This window comes from Gymnoscopelus braueri (assembly GCF_963280865.1).
Source record: "Gymnoscopelus braueri genome assembly, chromosome: 9".
Taxonomy (NCBI): domain Eukaryota; kingdom Metazoa; phylum Chordata; class Actinopteri; order Myctophiformes; family Myctophidae; genus Gymnoscopelus; species Gymnoscopelus braueri.
The window spans coordinates 24,926,678-24,944,893 of NC_137610.1; the positions used below are offsets into that span (position 1 = coordinate 24,926,678).

The 18,216-nt window shown below is 42.8% G+C and overlaps 1 protein-coding gene across 1 annotated transcript in view; it reads left to right on the forward strand.

Moving 5' to 3' along the window:
• The window catches only part of cdh13 (cadherin 13, H-cadherin (heart)), a 266,521-nt gene that overhangs the window by 117,407 nt on the left and 130,898 nt on the right, over positions 1–18,216 (forward strand). The window contains exon 3 of the mRNA XM_080437656.1: positions 9,844–10,055. Within this exon, the coding sequence (XP_080293782.1) occupies positions 9,844–10,055 (212 nt within the window). The remainder of the gene's footprint in view (positions 1–9,843; positions 10,056–18,216) is intronic.

Genomic DNA, 18,216 nt, shown 5'->3' on the forward strand with positions numbered 1-18,216 from the left:
CAGTATTTATTTCTACTCTAGGAATAATGAGGTCAGCTGTGTGTGTGTGTGTGTGTGTGTGTGTGTGTGTGTGTGTGTGTGTGTGTGTGTGTGTGTGTGTGTGTGTGTGTGTGTGTTAATCTAAAAATGTAATGTAAACCCAAACACTCAATTTCACTGATGCTGAGTGTGAAATAGCAGAGTGCAGTGAGCATTGTTTCTTTTTACAGAGATGCAAAATGTTTTCTTTTGACTATACAATTTACAGTTTAGGCATTTAGCAGACACTCTTATTCAGAGCAAATTAGTGTTATTGATTAAAACTCATCTGCACCCAGCAGTTATTTAAATGACCCCCCCCTTTGTTTTCTTTTGTATGAGTTATGAACATACATAAAATGTAGAAATGGAAGAAAGCCTTTAAATGAATCCACTGGCTACTCTGAGAGTCTAAAAGACTTCAATATTTAGTGTTCATCCTCCAAGGAGCATTAATACACTCAGCACGTTTCATAGCAATTAGATTAGATTTAGATTAGTGTGTAGGGCCGGCACCCTATTGTTTGTTGGTCGAGCTCGTGAGTCGAGCCCATTGGACGAAACCGTTTTCGCTCGTTCACGTGTCTGAAATAAGCTGCAGTACATATGAACAGCCAGCATGTCCAATGCGCTTCACTGCTGCCTCTCGGTTCTGGGGGCTTGGTTTCACCATCACCAATAGTGGGGGAGATAATGTAACAAAAATAGGCTCAGGTGTTCACTTCCGGCAGAAAGTGTGAAAATGTGCATGTGGATTTTGCCGGATCTAAGCACTTTTCCCATGGGATTCGGTCGTAAAATGAGAATTAAAGATGACCGCCAACGTTATTGGTACATTAGGTTTCGTATTCCAATCTTTGACACTTCATCACTTTAGAATGTGAAACAAGTTTTAATATGTTTGTTTAGATTAAATCCAAATTCTAATGCAGCAATATTCTGAAAATGTACGTTTTTGTAGATGCACTTGGCAGTCTTTTTTTTACGGTCAATTTCATTAAAACCAGTTTTACTCAAAAGTGCTTCATCTGTTGTTTTCAATCAGTACTTCTTTGAAAAGCCTTTTTTGTTTATACAATAAATAATTATTTCAAATGTGTGCGCGGGTAGTTACAGGTCTATAAATAGGATATTATAATTGACGCGGGTGGATGATGATTAACCTGTACATGGATATTCAGGTGATGTCAGAGCCCATTCGCGCATCTCTAGTAGACTGGCACCATGGTACACAGGCCCCTGGGCAAACTGGCACGTTGGTACACTGGCACGTTGATACACTGGCACGTTGATACACTGGCACGTTGGCACACTGGCACGTTGGTACACTGGCACACCAACTCACATCAGAGATCCTAAGAGACATTTCCTGCAGAGACTCCAATCACTGTGTGCCACCGCTAACATGCCAAGACCCCATCTGCAATCATGAAACAACCTCTCTCTCTCGCTCTCTCTTACATCCTCTGACAAGCCCATCCTCTCTGCTTTACAATGTTTTTGGGCTCTAGCCTTGGATAACCTACTTAACAGAAGATACATTTAAATTGTTTTTATGCAAATGGCAGTACATCTGCATGGGGTCTAATATACATCATTCACAGTAGTTTCAGAATATTGAATAAACAACGCTTGTTTAATTCAGTGAAGGCTATTTGCAAAGAGGCTTTTCTTCAATTAGTAACACATTTAACTAATTGCAGCTTTGAAGGAATTTAGTGAGCAGATACAAAGTGTCAAAATGTGTGTGCGCACGCTCACGTGCGTGTTAATTAATTATCGCCCTCATGTGAGGGATTACATACATACAAAATTGAATGGCAGACAATGTACTGGTAAAAGCTCGCACTACTGTGATGTACAGCTCGACAACGTCACTCACGAAAAACTGTTCTCTACAAAACGAGTACATGAGTAGATGAGTACTCACAGGACCATTTTCTGTTCCCATGCAATTCTTTTTTTTTTAGGTATGTTTTCTTTGTGTTTATGTTTGGGGACTACAGATGGTAATTAGTTTCACTATAAATCTGGCATATTTACACATGATCATGTCTACAGTATGTTAATCATAATCATGTTTTAATTGTTCATTAATGTGCACTGTCGTTGCCAAATAAACAAAGAACTGGATCGTGTATTCAATTCGAAAATGTAGATTTTTGCATCCCTAGTTTGGAGATCTCCACAGTACTACTGGAGTACTCTCAGCAGCAGCATTGGACAGACACTGGTTGTGGAACTTTAATCCTTTTCAACGTCACAAACTCATGTGAGACATAGAATCAGGATACCTGGGCGTTGTGTTGATTAAAAAGCCTTCATGGGTTGCTGATGTATTTGCATTAAAAAAAACCTCTTCTGAAGAAGCCCTTGTATTCTCTGTCACTGCACTAGTGACTCCTACAGGTTGGTAGGAGTCACTAATGCCCCAGTGAAATGCCTCACTGTCGATTGAAGCACTGGCAACGTCTTGTGTATTGGAGGAGACGTGGTTGTCTACACCCTCCCCAGACCAACAGCAGGGGTTGGCAGTGACGGGGATACACTTGGGGGATTGGCAATGACTAAATTGGGGAGAAAATGAAAAATCAACAAAAGCAGTAGATGAAAAAAGGCATACTCCTCTGCAGTGCGCAAGTAGCATTCCTGTCATCATCTGCCTCAGACTTCAGAGTGAAGCGCTGCTGGTAATAATGAGGTAAACAGACAGCAGAGCGTGTGTCTGAGTCTGAGTTTGTGACTGTCAGCAAGCGACAGAGAGGTGGGGAACTTGCCAGTGACTTTCTTTCTTTCTCTTACATTTTGATGAAAGTAGTCAATAATGAACATGAGTGGCACAACCCGTTGGTGGAATTGTTCTTAACAATTATGGCAGAAGATACTCTGAAATTGTTTTAATTGTGTTGCTTTGTTAGGACTCATCATTGTAGCTCCAATATACAGTAATTGCATTTTTGGTGGTAGAAAATAGAATACATAGTGATAGTACACACACACACACACACACACACACACACACACACACACACACACACACACACACACACACACACACACACACACACACACACACACACACACACACACACACACACACACACACACACACACACACACACACACACACTTACCAGCTCACTTATTTTCACATTATACACATTATTATGCAGTATAGTTTTATTTGTACCTACCGGTTGAGAGTTTGTTTGTTTTTCCAATGTGAATGTTTACTCCACAATCTTGGCCCCATGGCTGTTGCTTGGTAATAGGCAAAGTGACATTTAAAATGCCAACCTTATGGTCAGCATTATTGACACATATTTGCAGCAAGCACTTTATTGTTTACTGAATTCTAGAGAGGGGCCCCAACATGGTACTGTTATATTGGGTGCTGTTGCCGTTTTTTTAACTACTGTATGGAGTGACAGAATAGAGCAAACCCTCCACAGTGCTGCAAAGTAAAACACAGCAGCAGCATTTCAATAATTCAACCCTTTCTCTCAGGGTTGAATTACATTGCTGTCACTGAATGGCATCAAGGCAGTAAAGTCCTGTGTCATAATGCACACTGTTCAGAAAATGTATCGCAGATTTTTAGAAGCAACAGCTAAAACACTGCTGGTGTCAATCATCACCTTGCAGGTGTGGCTCCACTTGCACCTCAAATCATACTGTAACATCTGGCACAACCTCACACACACTAAACTAGGTTTTTACTGTATGAGTCACACGCACGCACGCACGCACGCACGCACGCACGCACGCACGCACGCACGCACGCACGCACGCACGCACGCACGCACGCACGCACGCACACACACACACACACACACACACACACACACACACACACACACACACACACACACACACACACACACACACACACACACACACACACACACACACACACACACACACACGCTAAGCTAAGCTAGTCTTTATTATGTCATCATTGGCTGATAGCCAGAGGAGAGACATTTCTTTCAAGGAGGGTTAGACAGTCTATCTTATCTCAGTTTATCATCCTTGTTATCGTGTAAATTAATGAGAGGAGAAAAAGTAGTAGGACTTGTCTGAACTTGGAATTGAACAGGTGGAGTCCAGTAATGACTGTAGGAGGTACACTGAGACCATTAGATAGTTGATATAACAATGAACTTTATTTGTTTAACACCTTTACAGTGCTTTACACAGCAGTTAAAAACAGAGTAAGAATAAAGCACGAGTGTCTGACAGTAAAAGCTAAAAATAATTTAACAACAAAGCAAAAAAGTAAAACAAAAGCATAAAACAACATTAAATAGCAGAAAAGGCAGTGAATCAGGCAAAACAGTGAAGACATATGAAAAACAACATGGAGATTACAAATTCTACTAAAAGCAAGAGTGAAAAAATTGGTCTTGAACTGTGTTTTAAATCTACAGAGGCTGCCTGTCTTAGGTGTGATGGGAGTTTATTCCAAGCCGTCGTGTCACAAGCCCCCGGGTGTGAACTTTAAATGAGACTCCAATAGAATAACAGAGATAAGGAGGCCAAAGTGTTTCCTCATTATTCTTTATTTTCTCTCTGTGTGTGTGTGTGTGTGTGTGTGTGTGTGTGTGTGTGTGTGTGTGTGTGTGTGTGTGTGTGTGTGTGTGTGTGTGTGTGTGTGTGTGTGTGTGTGTGTGTGTGTGTGTGTGTGTGTGTGTGTGTGTGTGTGTGTGTGTGTGTGGTGTAGTGACAGTGTCCTGGCATCCCTTGTCTTGTTACTTGAACAGGATGAAACTCAGGGAGATAAATAGGACAGAATCAACCTGGACCTCATGTAAGAGACCCTCATTATTTTACCATCATTTCTCTCTCTCTCTCTCTCTCTCTCTCTCTCTCTCTCTCTCTCTCTCTCTCTCTCTCTCTCTCTCTCTCTCTCTCACTCGCACACACATCATAAACTCAACCTGCAGGGTTTAGACTTGTGTGCAACAGACTGGCTCTTTGAATATTCACTGTGATGTCCATTGAGTCTATCATTTGTATCACTGAAAGCAGGCAGGCAGGCAGACAGACAGACAGACAGACAGACAGACAGACAAATACACTGACATTCCAGATTTTTATATTTAAGCTAGCTGAGTAGCCAGTATTCCGCGGGTGAGTCACAAATTACTTGTCATACACCAGTCTATGACTTCAGTACTTGTCAGTACTATGACGTCATTGTATCAAGTTAGCACCCGTTATCAGTACTTGGAGACCAGTCTATGATGAGGCACAAACGTCACATGTAGATTGGCCAATCTGCATAGCCGGACAGACAGACAGACAGACAGACAGACAGACAGACAGACAGACAGACAGACAGACAGACAGACAGAACGATGGGCAGGCAGACAAATGCAGAGATTCCTGAAATGTAAACAGTAGATATATTATATCTATCTATGTGTGTGTGTGTGTGTGTGTGTGTGTGTGTGTGTGTGTGTGTGTGTGTGTGTGTGTGTGTGTGTGTGTGTGCGTGTGCGTGTTTCTATCCATCTATGTTATGAAACATGGGATAATTGAATGGTGCAGCTATCTCTGAAAACGTTTGTGTGTGCGTGGGTGTGCGCAGGCATGCAATGCTCATTTGGTATGTTCTTGCACTCTATTTCAATGACGTGACGCGCACGTCGCTTAACACCTACACTGCAAGTCACACAATGGACAATTGATATGCATCTAGGCTTATTCCTATGTTAATTTGCTAGGTGTGAGTCGGGAGCCTTTGAAAACTTTGTTGAGGTGCGAATTTAAAGTAGTTTTAAATCTATGCGTGTGCCTGCGTGTGCTCCTGGTCAAATAGGTTCCGGCACGCCGTGCAAGGCCATCCAGTGAGCATTGCACCCCTGGGTGTGCGTGCGTGTTTGTGTGTGTGTGTGTGCGTGAGTGTGTGAGAGCGGTCTATAAAGCATATAATGTAAAGGGGTTCAAATCCGACACAGGATCCTTTGTTGCATGTCCTTCCCATCTCTCTCCGGCCATTTCATGTCTCTCTTTTCTTTAGCTATCAAATAAAGGCTTGAAAATGCCCCAAAATATCTTACTTTTCTTTTTTAAAGGATCATGTGAAAGGCTCAAACTAGAGATCTTACAGCAGACTCCCTGACTTGTATCAGCCTTTATGCTTCTAATTTAGATGAAAACCCCAGGCCGTTGCATCTGAATATCAATAATGTTGTCTACACACAATCAACACTCTGCGGTGGGGGACCTCAGGGTGCAATTTGAGATCAGGGTGTAAATAAGTTTTGTTTCTGTAATGCTGGATCATTATTTGAGCAGGGTTTTCTCCTGAGCCTCCATGTGGTTTTGTTCTCAGGCAGAGCACACACTCTTTGGTTCAACACAGCAGACATCAGCTCAAACACAGACACCCTGTTACCTTGGAGATATTACACTGCTGATTCCCATCTCTCCCATCATGGAGACTTGACATTTAGTTACAATGCAGAAAATTATCTTCAAATCACCTCACATGAAAAGTTTAATACATGGCAAAAAGAACAAAGAGAAGGACACTCAATTCCAATTATAGCGTGTGACTGTGAGCAGCAAGCAGAAAGTCTGGGTAAATGTGCAGGGATGATGTCAGCATGTCGCTACAAAGAGTCTGTTTTGTATGTAGATGTTTTCTATCTGTTTTCTACACAACATCCTACTCCAGCACGTGCCTTAAATATAACTCAAGTCGAACGTTACTTGAATTAAATATAACTCAAGTACTGTTACTTGACTTAACCCATTTAGACCTGAGGCCGATTCTAAAAACACCTTCTAAATCCTGACTTAAGTTTTCTGAAAACTTTTCTGAAAACTTTAATGTTTCTAAATACTGTACATAGCAACAACAACCCCATAAGGGGTTCCCGTCTTGAAAGGTATAGTTACAAATAGGGCTTCCCGCCTAAAATGGGTTAAATATGGCTAAAGTACAACGCTGTTACTGCAGCTCTGTCTGGATTACACTCCCTTTTCAAACACAAGAACAACTTTTCCTGTGTGAGGACTGCGAGAGAGACGAAGAGTCTCTGTTCTTTGAGTGTTTGTAGCACGGAGCTACAAGTTCAACCAGGAAATGCAACTGCAGCGGTCTGCTTACAGAGTCAGCTCATAAGACACTGTAAGAACAGTGAAACCATGCCCCATCGATAAAAACATATAAATATTAATAAAATCTGCCTACCTCACTGCGGAGCAAACCTACCGAATATTCAGTAAATTGCTCCAAATATTTCATTTCTTTTCAAACAAAAATTGCAGCAGTGGCCGCACGAAAGCCTGATTCATACCTGGTCACACGACGGTGTCACATGTCGAAAATTGTCGATCTACAAGCTCACAATGCGTTGCGAATGCGACGCATTGTGGTTTGTCGGTCGGCTATTTTGACGCGTGACACCCTCGTGCGATGGAGCATAAATTAGGCTTAAGTGTTGCGAAGCCTCCTGCTGCTGTCAAGTTGCATATCGACTGGCACAGAATAGTAAATAATGCATTCTCAGTCAGTTATAATGAACTACTTTATAACAGAGAATGTTATGTAAGTTTGACTGAGTCGACATGATCCACATGTAGAAACATGGACATGCAATGTTTTTATGTTAAAATGTCCACCTTCTACGTATTTTGTGATTTGCAGAAACGTACAGTGCCAACGTTTTCTCAGGTGCAGGCTGCAAGTTACTAGACTTAAATATTAATATTCTGTCATTGTCGTCTGACTTCAAAGTCTTCAGCTCGGCATGCCTCCTCTGAAATCCCCTCAAAGGCTGACAATATTACAATACCATCAAACACTGTCTGCCTTTGAAATGATATTAACAGTATTTGGAGCTGCAATTTGCAGGTTATAAAGAGTAGGTTCATGTTATTGAAATAAAATCTGAAGCTTGTAATAGGATTGGAAATGAACACATCTTTTGTGCTTTAGCTTAGACGTGAGACATGAGACTTGAGATGGCGGCTTGTTTCTCTGGAGAAGAGGTTGATGACTTCCCATGTCTTCCTCGGTGTCCATTGAAGCGTCGCTCCGGTCTTGAACGTAGAGGGAAGATCTTGAAATGTCAGAGAGATAGAGAGATAGAATAAGTCACACTAAACGCATCACGTTGTGATGTTCTGTGAGCTTGTAGATTGGCTATTTTTGCCAAATGTTCTTCTGTTGCTAGGGCCAACTTGGTATGACACATCAGTTTTAGATTTTTTTTTGTATTACATTGGCAGCCTGTGTGTTTTTTTTTGCCTAAATTGTGGTGAGTTAACAGACTGACTAAATAGTAACAATTTATCTAATAATAACCCCAGATTTTCTTCTAATGTTGAAAAGCAATAACTGATTAACGAGCATTGATTAATGGCCCTATAGCAGAAGGTCAGTAAATCACCGGTGTGGCCTTTTACTATAGTGACCAGCCTATTACTGTGTCTGTAAATGGTGTAGTGCAGTTTTGATCTAACCGTGGTTATCATTCAGTGATTAATTCTAGGGTCTAACTGAACCATATGGAAAAGAGGGTTCCTGTGGTATAACTGTTATAACGTAATCAGTAAAATCTAAGCCCATTTCTGCATAAAGAAAATGGCATCTATTATTCCCCAACGTGACCAGAACACAGAGATGAATTCCTTCCAGGTCCTCTGTGAAGGATTTCCCTCAGCTAGCCACCAGCCACAGTGATTTCCAGTGTATGGTAATCTGGGAGGATCTCATCCATAATGAATGAATCATGTAGGACCTCGTCTTGACAACTATGCAGAGACACTGTCCCTGCAGAATGGAAGATTCCATCTATCCAACCAGAAATGTAAAAGTTTTCTCCATTAACATCTACTGCTTGTTATTGTTGTTCAAGTCATATCCTATCTTTCCTCCAAGAAAGCAGACAACTCCACACTTCATAGTCCAGGAACATGCAGTAATATAAATATAAATTCATGTTTTATTATTTCCGACCATGAGTGTTATATAAAGGTTATATTAAGGTTACAGAAACCACCATATGTCTGAATATGTGTGCATATGTTTTCTGACAGGGGGTGAGTAGTCTTGCATAGCCAGACTGGTACATCTGGTGACATCTAAATTCAATGAATGGACTAAAACTCGATGCAAACAATTTGGGAAATGTAAAATTGGCTTCACAAAACCAATACAAAGAGTTCAGGGGCGTTCCCTCATATGGGATGGTATCAGGATTGTTTTTCAAAAGCAGTGGGCGTAGGTTTGTTACCGCTTTTCTCTGGCGTCCATAAGCCCCATTCAATGAATTTAGATTTCCCCAGACGTATACAGTATCAGTATCAGTATGTCTCTGATCGTCTGGCTACGCCAGACAAGAGAGGTGTGTAGCGTGCACACACACACGCGCGCGCGCACGCACGCACACACACTTTCTTCCGTTCTCCATCCCTCCCTCCAGGGGGTTGAGGAAGGAGCCCTCCACCACCCAGGTAGATGGTGGAGGGTTAGACTTCTGGGGATCATGTCATACCGAGGGGAGTGTGTGAAACAGATAAAGTAAGGATGAACACAGTCAGAAGAGATAAACTGTGGTGGTAGTACTCTCTCTCTCTCTCTCTCTCTCTCTCTCTCTCTCTCTCGCTCTCGCTCTCGCTCTCGCTCTCGCTCGCTCTCTCTCTCTCTCTCACACACACACACACACACACACACACACACACACACACACACACACACACACACACACACACACACACACACACACACACACGCGCACACACACGCACACACACACACACACACAGAGTTTAATAACGGCCTGCCTGGTCTGTCCTCTCTCCCTTCAGTTTTGTTTGAGGACTGTGCGACGAACGAAAGCGTGACGTTTGAGGTGTCGGACCCCAACTTCCAGGTGGACGGGGATCTGAATCTGGTTCCGAGGCAGGACGTCCTGTACTACGGACCTGTCATGTTCATCCACGGGTTGACCGCTGACGTGGATGACATGGCACAGGTGGACGTCACTGGACTGCCAGTCAAATCTCCTCACAGTTTACAGGTGAGCACACATTTATAGCATGAATGTTTACGTGTATAACATGCACACATGCTCATTACGTGTGCCTCTGTGTGGAGACGTGGTTTGGTTTTTAGATGCACCTGTGACAAGGTTGTTGCAAGGTTGTGTAGGCTACGTTTATATAAGACCTCTCCTCCTGACTTCATATCCTCTGCTGGTACTCCTTGCCTCCGTCAACTCCAACCTGATTAGGAGGAGTTTACAGGAGGTGTCATCTGTCTTCTCTGCTGCAGTCCTCGGTGTCCTGCTGATGTCATTTCCTGTGCTTCGTGTATAATGAATGTTTCTTATTCACAGTGTCATTCACCTCTCATGTTGTCGTTGTCTTCCACTGTGGTTTATTTGGTCCATGATATTACCTTGGCCTGCTGTAGAGGACATAAGTGAATTGGACTTTGACAAGTCATAATGTGGGAAGGCTAGTTCCCTATAAGCTATAATTAATGTGACCGTATGATACTGTACCTTGTGTGCATAATATGTTTGTGAGTGTGTTTTCTTTTTTGTTTGTGCATAATTGGATGAAGGCCAGTTAAATCAGTAGGGTGTTGCACGCATGGATGAGTGAAAGGTGGTTTGTGTGTGGGGGTGTTGAGAGTTGAAAACCTGACCAAAAGACCAAACAATAGCAACCCCAAAGGGGAGCGGGGGAGGAGAGAGAGAGAGAGAGAGAGAGAGAGAGAGAGAGAGAGAGAGAGAGAGAGAGAGAGAGAGAGAGAGAGAGAGAGAGAGAGAGAGAGAGAGAGAGAGAGAGAGAGAGAGAGAGAGAGAGAGAGAGAGAGAGAGAGAGAGAGAGAGAGAGAGAGAGAGAGAGACTGAGTCATCATCGATTGATGAGAAGTGTTACTTTAGCATTCTGTCATTTTCATTCTCGGTGGTGTATTTGAAATGAGTCATGACTAATTTGTGGTCAGAGATCAAGACCTGTAGATGGCATCATCAAGTGACACCATTAACCCACATTAACAGCCTACAGTATGTTGGCAGTCAGGGCTGCAGACTCATTCCCCTTTTTCCAAAGCAGAGAGAGAACTTTTGTCATGACAGGACACATGCTGTTTGAGATCCACATGGCAGCCACGCTGCTATTAGACTCAGTCTTTTTGTGTAGAATTTTCAATGGGAGCCGACATCAGGTAGTGATGTGTCGTTTATGATCGATTCGTTCAAAATAACTAGTTATTTGCTGTGAACGTGAACAAGCTCGTTCACTTTCTGAAACTGTTACGTTCACGCTACCATTCATGCCCCCCTCCCCCCGTACGTGCGACGTAAAAAAAAACGCTCCCGCGATGGTGTTTTACACCTAGAAAATAGCGCTACTGAACGAGAACGTGAACAAATCATTTGAACGAATCATTGCCGTGAACGTGAACGAAATAGTTCGTTCTCTGAAATGAACGTTTTTTCCCACCACTACTGTCAGGCGGAACATATAGCACATTGGTTCATATCTTTGCTGCTGGGCAGAAACCTTGTATCTCCATATTTCAACGTATATATATTTTTTTAGTTTTCGTAAGCTAATGCCCTACTTCGTCATACAACTACAATGTCACACAAATGTAGCAAAATAGCTGATTTACAAGCTCACAGTGTGTGGCTATGTGATTTGTTGTGAGCTTGTAGATTTGCTATTTTTGGTACTTTTGCTATTTAAAAAAAAAAATCAGTGAAAGTGTTTAAGTGTGCCTCTATATATCATAAATATTGAACCAATGAAAAGTATTAACAAGAACTAAATAACAACTATATTGGATCCATTAGAACTGAAAAGTAATTGTTTTGGACATACAAGGTTTCCACTCGACAGCAATGTTGTCTGTATGGACCAAGGCTTTGATGTTCCTCTGTCAGCCACATCCCACTCTTAACTGTGGGGTTATTTATCTGTTTTAGTCAGCTTTGACTGGGGGATCCTGAGGCATTTCCAGGCCAGCATGTAGAAGGACCCCCACCGAGGACCCCCGCCTGGTCCTCGCTCTGCCCCGTAGCATCTTCCCAGCTGGGCATGCCCAGGAAAACTTCCCTGGGAGACCGTCCAGGAGGCGAACGGCCTTTTCCTGGGAAGTTGAAGCGCAAGGGGGGCGGGGGGGAGAGAGTCATTGCACTGAAGTCAAGGCACAGACTACTGTGTTGTTGACGGACAACGGATGCACGCTTATGAGAAACAACAAAAATAAAACCTGGCAAAACAGTTGCGTGCATTAGCGCAAGATGAGGATAAAGGAAACATTCAGTCTAAATGTCCAGTTTGCTAATTCACAACTACTGTGCCAGATAATCCCCACACCAAGAGAGTAAAAAAAGAAAAAACGTTTCAGTCATTATTCAGTCCGACTTCACTGTAGCCTATAGTAGCCTTTTCATAAATTATATTTGTACTTAGGCTGTCCTGAAAGTTTATAATATTTAGAGAAATTTAAAGTTTCAAATACAAAAGTAGTAGTAGTTGTGAATTAGCAAACTGGACATTTAGACTTAATGTTTCCTTTATCCTCATCTTGCGCTAATGCACGCAACTGTTTTGTCAGGTTTAATTTTTGTTGTTTCTCATAAGTGTGCATCCGTTGTCCGTCAACAACACAGCCGTCTGTGCCTTGACTGCAGTGCAATGACTCTCTCCCCCCCCCCCCCCACCCCCTTGCGCTTCAACTTCCCAGGAAAAGGCCTTCGCGTCCATTAGGCATCCTTCCTAGATGCTCGAAGCAACTCAACTGGCTCCTTTCTACGTAAAGGAGCCGCGGCTCCTACAACTATCTCTCAGGTGGCTGACCTCTTACCCTATCCCTAAGGGAGATGACAGCCACCCATTTCAGCCACTTGCATCCGCCATCGTGTTCTTTTTGTCATGATCCACAGTTCATGACCATAGGTGAGAGTAGCAACGAAGATAGACCGGTAGATCGAGAGTTTTGCCTTCTGGCTCAGCTCTCTTTTCGTGAAAATGGTGCGGTACAGCAAACACATCGCTGCTCCTACTGCTCTGATTCTCTGGCTGATCTCACGCTCCGGTTCCCCTCACTCGTGAACAAGACCCTGAGATTGAACTCCTTCGCTTGGGGTCGAGGACTCATTCCTTACCTGCAGTGGTGCAATCCATTGTTTTCCTGTCAAGAACCATATGGCCTCAGATTTAGAGATGCAGATCCTCATCCCAGCTGCTTCTGTGTGTGAACTGATCCAATGAGATGCAGATCCTCATCCCAGCTGCTTCTGTGTGTGAACTGATCCAATGAGAGTGGGCACAGCCACTGATGCCATCAGGAACACCAGGAGCAGTGATGCAATCCTAAACATGTCTAAAAACATCTGAATAACACTCTAAGCATTTGTAGTCAAGCAAACAGTACATGCCTATCTAGTATCATCTAGATATCATGTGAAGAAGTAACAAGAAATGATGACTGACAGTCATACTATACCAGTTGCATGCTTTATTTTCTCTCTCTCTCTCTGTGTGTGTGTGTGTGTGTGTGTGTGTGTGTGTGTGTGTGTGTGTGTGTGTGTGTGTGTGTGTGTGTGTGTGTGTGTGTGTGTGTGTGTGTGTGTGTGTGTGTGTGTGTGTGCGTGCGTGCGTGCGTGCGTGCGTGCGTGCGTGCGTGCGTGCGTGCGTGCGTGCGTGCGTGTGTGAGACTGTGTGTGTGAGTGTGTGTGTGTGTGTGTGTATGCGCGGCTTGTTTTCATAGACCTGGTTGCTGATTTGTCTCGCAGAATCTGGCAACACTGCTAGGACAGAACGGACTCTCCGCAGCTCGTATGCAGAGGTGTAAAGTAACTAAGTACATTCACTCAAGTACTTTACTTACATTTTGTCCTATATATTACTCTGTGTCACGGTGATTTGAACTGACGGCAGGCGTATATAGTAGCCAGAGAGGCGAGAGGCGTGTCTAGTAGCCATAGCTTGGGAGGACGAGACCGCCCGTTCAGAGTATGGGAAAATATCCCATTGGCTTAAAGGACAGCCAATGATTGAAAACATGTTGCGAATATGTCGAGGATGACTAGTAGGTCAGTCTCTTCTTAGACCAGCGTGCTTTGCAAGCAGCTGGTCAAAAACATACTTATTATATACCTAGTATAACAAGCATCTAACCAAAGTAGGCGACAAGAAGGTATATAAGAAATAAGAGTAATAGGGAGGTGAGTTTTCATACTGAAAATGTAATGGGGAGTGAGTCTGCCATCTTGACTACCAACATAGTTGTTAATGTGGGTCAATGTTGTCACTTGGTGATGCCATCTATTGCTCTCTAACTCTCTGACTATAAATGAGTCATGACTCATTTCAAATTCAGCATCGAGAGAGAAAATGACAGAATGGACAAGGATGGGGTTTACTGCCACGGCACAGTCTCTCTCTCTCTCTCTCTCTCTCTCTCTCTCTCTCTCTCTCTCTCTTCTCTCTCTCTCTCTCTCTCTCTCTCTCTCTCTCTCTCTCTGTCTATCTCTCTCTCTCTCACACACGCACGCACACGCATTCTCTTCTTTCTTGCTCTTAAATACACACACAGAAATACACATACAGTACCCGCAGGCATGCACAGGCTTAAACATAAGCAGTGCATGCTTAGCCACCCGTGTAGCTAGTGCTACACTAAACTAGTAAAATAGATCAGCATGGCAAAAACTACATTAAGCCATGTAGCCTACGTACATCATACCCTGACATGAGGAAATAACTCATCAAACACACATATTAACAAATATTAACAGAAAAAAAATCACGCAAAAATAACGGTAATGTTAATCACGATGTTGAAATAAAAGTTAGGAGACAGATTAATTCAAAGCTCTCGTTCAAATCAAATTCACCCTTTCAACAATTCTTGATTATAAAAGAAAATAAAGAAAGCTCTGTTGTTGTCAAACCTCTCTGCAAAGTTCAATCACAATACCACAATAGGAAGGAAGAAGAGACCACCATGCTGATGTTGGGCGAAAATAAACAAAACAAATATTTATTAGTGTCCAATATGCACCAGTTCAGCCAGTTGAAGGATAGGATAATTCCTTTAACAGGTCCGTTCATGAAAGTCCTTGCGGTCTTGTTTCCAATGAGGGCCTGTGAGCAATTAGGGGTTAAGAGTCTTGCTCAGGGACACATTTCATTTCATCGACACATTTGCTGGCCTGGCCTGGAATCGTACCTGGGGCAACCAGGGCCTCTGACTCCCTAGGCGGGCTCACTAATCACTCATCTATGGCCGCCCCTAAAGATACTGTGCTCATGAATCAGACCTCCCTACCTTTCTACTCAAAATGTGGTCACTTCAGTCACAGCAGCTAGGAGCTGAAGAGTCCATCAGCTTGCTTGTTGCTAATCATGGACCCCATACACAGTACACTCACTGTTGGTTTTTATTCTTCTGCCAGTGGACAGTTCAAATCACCGTGACACAGAGTAATATATAGGACAAAATGTAAGTAAAGTACTTGAGTGAATGTACTTACTTTACACCTCTGCATACGTGTGTGGGGGTGAGTGGGGTGATTTGAGGCATTGATGTCCTCACTGTGTCTGACTGAGGCAAATGGCTCAGTTTTTACCCCCTACCTCCTTTCTGTCATTCAGTCCTCACCAGCGACACACACATGCACACATGCACGCACGCAAGCATGCACACTGCCAATTAAACACGGCACAGTCAGCCATAAAACAGGAAGGACAAAAGAAAGACACTGTTTGTAATGCAAATTAAATAATTAATCCTCAGAGTTTTGTCTTCATTATTCAAACTGTTTTCATTTCACACTCAGTCATTTCACACTCATCTTATGGTATGTGCCTAGCAGACCAGAGATCAGATCAGTGTTAAGAAGGTTTGTTTAAGGACACAGGCAGTGAAAGACATGCATGCATCTCAAGGGGTTTAATCTTTAATTCAATTAGGGACAGAGAAGCTGATACTTTATTACACATTTCACATTCGACAGGGTTGTTCTATTCCTGATTGGTCAAACAAGACATTGTGTATTGTGTGTTATTTCTCTTTAGCATACCACTGTATCTGTACCTTGTTAGCAAAACATGCAGCTAAATCATCTTTAAATTCATGTTTTGTATGGGGGTCCCTTATTTCCAATAAGGGATGCCCAGAAAAAGATAACATCTCACTGTATATACTGTATGTCCAAAGTACGGTATATTAAAATTGGCTTAAGGGAGGACCGGCCGGCCGGCGGGGCGGGCGGACCTCTGACATCATCTAACATCATCTAACATCATCTGTCATCATAACCATATAAGGAGTTCCCAATGCAGCTACGCCCAAATATGGAGTGTGTTGTCTAACCTCAATGTGTCGTCATGGCATCAGCAAACAAATCAGTCAGCTCCATATATGGGCGCAAAAGGGGGCATACCCATATATGGGCATATAGGATACTGATGACATCAGGGATCTCCATTTATGGGCATGAAATGGACAAGGACCAACAGATACAGAGATCTCCATATATGGGCGTATCAGTCGGATCAGCGGTGCGGCGTAGGTGTGAGGGCCGCGTATCGGCCCGCACCTCTAGTTATATTAGCCACTTGAACCCCAGCATCCATATTCTTGGGGGAAACATTAGGCAAAAATAGCAGATCTACAAGCTCACAACGAGTCACAACATTGTGAGCTATGTTTGGCTAAGAGATTTGGTGTAGACAGAAAAAGGCGGTCCAAGTAGAGAGACAACTCCAGTTTAGAGGGTTTAAGTGGTTACAACCTGTATATACTATACAGAATGTATGTGAGCTGTTTGAACTTGTAACATGTGTGTCAACTGTCAATGATTGATTCCCCCAAAAATAAGGAATGAAGTGTGTCCATTGTCAGTTCAATGAAGGACACGTCTTTATTAGCTTTCAAATAAGGTACGATTCCTCAACCACTTTAACCCCATACGGCTGAGTAGAGCAGTGTTTATCAACCCTGGCAAACGTCCCAATTTTGGGCCGGGGCTACTGCTGAGGTGTGCCGCGCCGTTTGAAGAAGGTTTGAAAAAATATATATATATTTTTTTACAATAATAATAATCAGGCATAGAAACAGCCCGAGGTGAAAAGGGTGACAACATGCTGTTTTTTTTTCGGGTCAGGTGTCACACTATTGCCCTATTTGGATTCAAAACGGCTAGTGGAAGCTGAAAAGCTACAAGTTTGCATGTCTGAATAATGCAAAAACTGAAATATTTGTTTGCATTTGCTTTTTTTCTCCCCCATATATTTTCATAATAAAGTGCGTATCGTATCGTATCGAAATCGTATCGAAGTTGTGTGCCCAATATCGTATCGTATCGTTTCATGAAATGAAAAAACACCCCTAGTGTGTGTATATATACCGTATATATATATATAATTATATATATATATATACCGTATATCTAGGTGTGCCCTGGGATCTTTTGTCTATGCCAGGTGTGCCTTGGCACAAAAAAGGTTGATAAACACTGGAGTAGAGTCCCTCAGGGCGTGAGGTGTCTTTTCCGTTTTCTGTTATTGTGGGGAAAGCTTTTGCTGAAAATAGCCGATCAACAAGCTTAGAGCGACGCGTTGTAAAGCTTGTCGATCGGCTATTTTCTGCAAAAGCTTCCCCTACAATACGTATGCTGGGGTTTAAGTGGTTAAATCAAGGGACAGTTGGCAACAGATGCGTCCCTACCCGAGAAAGGCACAAGTGAATGCCTACACAGAGCACTTCAAAGCCCACTGCTGACTGCTCCCGATTCAGCACCATTCAAGTTGCATAAAGATAGAGAATGGAGTAGAATAAAGATTAGAATAGGCTGAGAATAGCACATAATCGGTTCTCATTTATAATGTAATGAAGCGATACAATCTAGGATTGAGTCCATGTGGTCCTTCCCTGAAAATGTTGATGTGCAACGTTTTTTGGGGGTTCAAAAACCTTATGATTGGCAGAAACGTACAGTGCAATGTTTTCCCTGGCAACCAGGCTGGAATAATATACACTACAGCAAGCTGTGTGTGTGTGTGTGTGTGTGTGTGTGTGTGTGTGTGTGTGTGTGTGTGTGTGTGTGTGTGTGTGTGTGTGTGTGTGTGTGTGTGTGTGTGTGTGTGTGTGTGTGTGTGTGTGTGTGTGTGTGTGTGAGTGTGTGTGTGTGTGTGTCCAGCTGATTCCTATAG